Here is a 4,619-nt window from a genome sequence, read left to right on the forward strand (position 1 = left end):
AATGAGATCACGTTTGTCATGGCTTTCCATTTCTTTATCGCAGACAGACACATTCTCCCACAGGATAGGCATCTCCTCAACAGCATGTCATTGATTTGCGAGGCTGCAGAGGATGGGGCCATAATTGAAGTTTCTGACAGGGTGCCCCTACGCGTGTTTGACTTGTGGTCACAGGATGCGGAGAGACTTCAATCTCAGATGCAGGTGACAGGCAAATCAAAGACCAGCAGACCCCAGTGTTTGCAACAGAGCTCAACTGAGTGTCACAAAGTCAATTGCAGCAATGTGACTTGATCACTATCACAATGTAACATGAGGCAACAGCAAGGCTTTTAATCTTAAAAGTCTTGGAGACATCAAAATTATAAGGATGCGGATCACTCTTGGGCGTTGTTTAATGCCTGCCAGTCTGCTCAAACGTAGAGACAATTTATAATAATATACGTGGTAGTTTGTCGTTGGAAAACATCAAACGGGACAACAGGTGTTCAATGGTGCAAAGCAAAAAGATGGCGATGAACGAGCGCCATCTAGCGTCAAAAGGAACTGTTGATAACTACACGAAGTGGTATAGGCATATATTTGGCTTTTCAGGTAAAGGGCAAGACATGCTGGGGAACAATATTGTGAACTAAGCTTTTTTTAATGTAATATAACAAAGCTTATATTAGATATTAAATGCGGTCGTTTTCCTCCAAGCATCATACGCAGAAATAAAGATAACAGGTACCTATATATATGTAGGCTCTATAGGTATATAATATTTTATGTTTATTGCAAACGTTGGTAATGTGACGAGCAATTTACATTTGAAGTAGGCTACCATCTATATTTGAAAAGACCGATATAAGCAGAAAAGGTGGTCGCGCATTGCCCTCTGCTGTCTGTTGCGCGCAGTTACCGAGAGAACGTGTCTCCTCGTTTCATGCATTTGTAAAGTTGATACACAGTCGTTGAATTTGCTATATACCATCGCATCCACTAGACTTCTGCAAAATCATAATCCAATAAATATCAGATAAATCAACGGCTTTAAAAATATTGCTCTAATCTTTTTTACATGTTATGTATCTTGGAACCGTTGACGAATGTATCTCTTGAACAACAAATAACAACCGTTTTATTGTAGTAACAAAATCTGAGATTGATATACTGTGAAGGGACCGGATCCAGCGCACGTACACCCTCGAGGTGTCGAGCGCGTCTCTGCCTGGTGACAATACGAGCAGAAACGCGCACAAATCCAATACCACAAATCTATACCGCCAGGTGGCGTGTTTTAGGAGAAACTTTTTTTGCGAAAAATACTACAGCACCTCGTTCCTTCTTGAAGACTCTAAACAATACTTTTGATAATTGATTACATGATAAAACAAGTTGATTCCACGTTAAATCAATTGGTTTGCTTCCTGGGAATGTCATATCAATCAGGGAATGTCTGATTGATTAGGTAAAAAATCTCTCACGCATCTTCTGGATCTATTCCTCTTATGTGGAATGATCTGCCTGCTGCTTCAAGATCTGCAGATTCTGTAGCCATCTTTAAGAAACGTCTGAAAACACAACTCTTCCGTCAACATCTGACTGATCTGTTCTAACTCTATTTTCTTCTCTACTCTATAAAAAAATAATGAATGGTTCTGTTTACTGTGTTAGGTTATATGAGACCAGTCCTCTTTTTTTATTGCACTTATGCTTTTTTTGTACTTATGCTGTCCCAATTGCTTATATTGCCTACCCCACCTGTAAGTCGCTTTGGATAAAAGCGTCAGCTAAATGACTAAATGTAAATGTAATGTAAATGTCTGTTTAGCAGGTTGCCAAGACACTGCTCGGTCGATCACGTGACCCAATGCTACGTCAATAATTGATTTTACTTCTCCATTGAATGTTTCAGAATGCTGTGTTATTGTTCCACTTGAGTTCGTAATGAAGGAACTTGTCGTCTAGTCCTGGCAAAGACATCATAAGAGAACTTCTGTCATCTCTTACCGTAAGCTCCACATTTAACTAAAAGAACAGATGAAGTCATATGTTTAGATGTGTGGATGTCCTAGACATTCTTCCATTTTTCAAGTGGTTATGTAACCTACCTGTCATCATTAGAGGCCATGTGAATGTTAGCAACATCTGCTTTATTACCTTCATTATCAAAAACATCCCCTGTGGTGAAATGCCCAAGATGATGCTTAAAACGTTGACGACTTGCTGGAGTAACAGTATTTATCTACCACAACCTCCAAAGAAATGATCAACTGATTTCTTTCATTTTATTTACAACATCTATTGAAAAAGCAATGTTACATGTATGCTTCGTTTTGTTGGTCTGCATGATATCAAATTTGAATCCCAGCAAAGCTCGCATCACAGCATTTCAGCGTATTAAAGTATTATTAAACCAACACCTCTTGATAAACGCGAACATAAACGCTTTACATTATATTCATTCCGAAAGAGAAAAACTCTGATGATGCTCCATAGGACTATACAAATATATACATGAGCACATGATGCCGTGACGTCAGCAGTGCTAGCGCAGTTTTAATAGTTCGCTAATTGCAGTTTCTAAGGCCCTTTTGGCAGACATTAATGTTTCAATGTACAGTACATTTCAAAATATTTCAGTCCCATTATTTCACTATAAAGAAAGCACAGGCGACTGAGAAGCACGAGAGGGAGACACACGCTCATTCTTGAATTTACTGCAGGGAAAAGAATGTTCTTATTGTGTAAGAAGAGAAAAGAAGTGGCTGAGACAACACAAATCTAGTTAATTTGCATTAGTGCCTATACACGAGCTGCTCACTGGACACACTGAACCCAATGTAGTTGTAAGTTGATTCAAAGTTGGTTACATTCATGCAGGTCTACATTCTAACATTTTCTTGAAGGCTTTTCTGAAGCTGTCGTCGAGGAATGCGTAAAGAAATGGGTTCAGACAAGAGTTGGCGTAACTCAGGCTGGTGATAAAATACGAAATCCCGATAAGAAGCGGTGTGGTCCGGAGGTCCGTGGTCAGCGCTACGATGGTGCTGAGGTGGAACGGCGTCCAACAGAACAGGCACACGGCCAGCACGATGAACACCATTATAGTCACTTTTTTCTTTGCTTTGTCCAGCGCTTTGGCGTTGGTGTTCAGCCGCATGTTTCTTAATTTGTACAGCATCATAGTGTAAAGAATGCAAAATGTAGACACCGGGATGGCGAAGCCCAAAATGAGGGTATATATCCGGCTCGCTTTGAACCATAAACTTTCAGGGCTGGGGAAACTCAGCACGCAGCTTTTCCTCTCGGGACTGATGTACACGCCTGCGAACACCGTGAAGGGCATCACAATGAGGATCACAAGCAGCCACACGCACAGACTGACTATTTTAGCAGCCCGGTATGTGCGGTACGGCATGCGCTTGGAGCGCACCGTCGACAGCACCACCAGGTACCTGTCTATGCTCATAACGGTCAGAAAGTAGATGCTTGAGAAGATATTATAATGGTCAATGCTTAAAATAATTTTGCACAGCACGTCGCCGAATGGCCAGTAGTGTAACAGATGCTCAGCTATGTTGATGGGCAAAACTAAAGTGAAGAGGTCATCTGCGATCGCCAAGTTGAGAATAAACATGTTGGTCACCGTCTTCATTTTGGGTGCCTTCAGGATCACATAGATGACCGCCGTGTTGCCCGTCAGACCTACTGCACATATCACGGAGTAGATAACCGGGAGGACCACATACAGATCTGCGTAAAAGTAGTCAGCGGGAGGCGTACAGTTCAAATCGCTCCGATTCGGTGAGTCGTAATATAAGTACATGCTAAAGTTGCATGTTGGATTTGGGTCGAACAGGCGTGTGGTGTTTTCCATAATGTGTCAGTTGGGCTTCCGATGGAAACTTTCTTGACTTTACCAAGCTGCGCTCTGGCTATCGCAGGTATCTCCACAAATCTATGGTGGTCGGTGTCTCTCATCTGTCTCTGTGCACATCACGAGATCTGAGGATGATACAAAATATTGGCTGAGGACTACATAAACAAATCCACGCTGTGATGAACTTTAGGCAGAAATCATCACGTACGATTTCGTTTCATTTGATAAAATAATGTAGAATGCATTTTAATGAGAGATATACATGTATTTTACCAAACATCGTTGCGCACATATAAATTCGTATAAAGTAAACGTTTTCAATGAGTTCCACATATTTGCTCCAATTAATTTGATGTTAAACTCAAATGTATATTATTAAAAAGTTAGAAATAGGCTGCCAGATGTAACATTGAGAAAAGGTGCCAGTGCTTACCGTGTACGGATTTATTTCTCCCTGCGCTCTCTCCACTCTGTGCCAAGCAGCTCGCCTCGCTCTTTTCCCAACAAGTTAAGGGAACGAAGTGCGACTGATGACGTCACCGTCACATCTCCCTCCTCCAGTGTACAGATTTCACGCATTCTTTAGCTTGTTTTGTACATTATTAATTACTCAATAAACAAGGATGCTGAACCGTGGTGTATGTTCCAGGTAGATACCACAGCAAAAGTGAGTATGGTCTTACTGTTTCCATGCATATCGAATGCATTAAGATGTTACTGTATCAATCACTGTTATCCTACATCCAAGTTTTTA

The 4,619-nt window shown here is 41.1% G+C and overlaps 1 protein-coding gene across 1 annotated transcript; it reads right to left on the reverse strand.

Annotated features, from left to right (window-relative positions):
• Positions 1–2,269: 2,269 nt before the first annotated feature.
• On the reverse strand, positions 2,270–4,364 carry npbwr2b (neuropeptides B/W receptor 2b). The gene is made up of 2 exons (XM_056733570.1): positions 4,299–4,364; positions 2,270–3,990 (listed from the first exon to the last, which is right to left on the reverse strand). Exon 2 carries the CDS (start codon positions 3,860–3,862, stop codon positions 2,858–2,860), a length of 1,005 nt encoding a protein of 334 aa, XP_056589548.1. The 5' UTR covers positions 3,863–3,990; positions 4,299–4,364; the 3' UTR covers positions 2,270–2,857.
• Between the last annotated feature and the right edge of the window lie 255 nt (positions 4,365–4,619).

This window comes from Triplophysa dalaica, chromosome 20, assembly GCF_015846415.1.
Source record: "Triplophysa dalaica isolate WHDGS20190420 chromosome 20, ASM1584641v1, whole genome shotgun sequence".
NCBI lineage: Eukaryota > Metazoa > Chordata > Actinopteri > Cypriniformes > Nemacheilidae > Triplophysa > Triplophysa dalaica.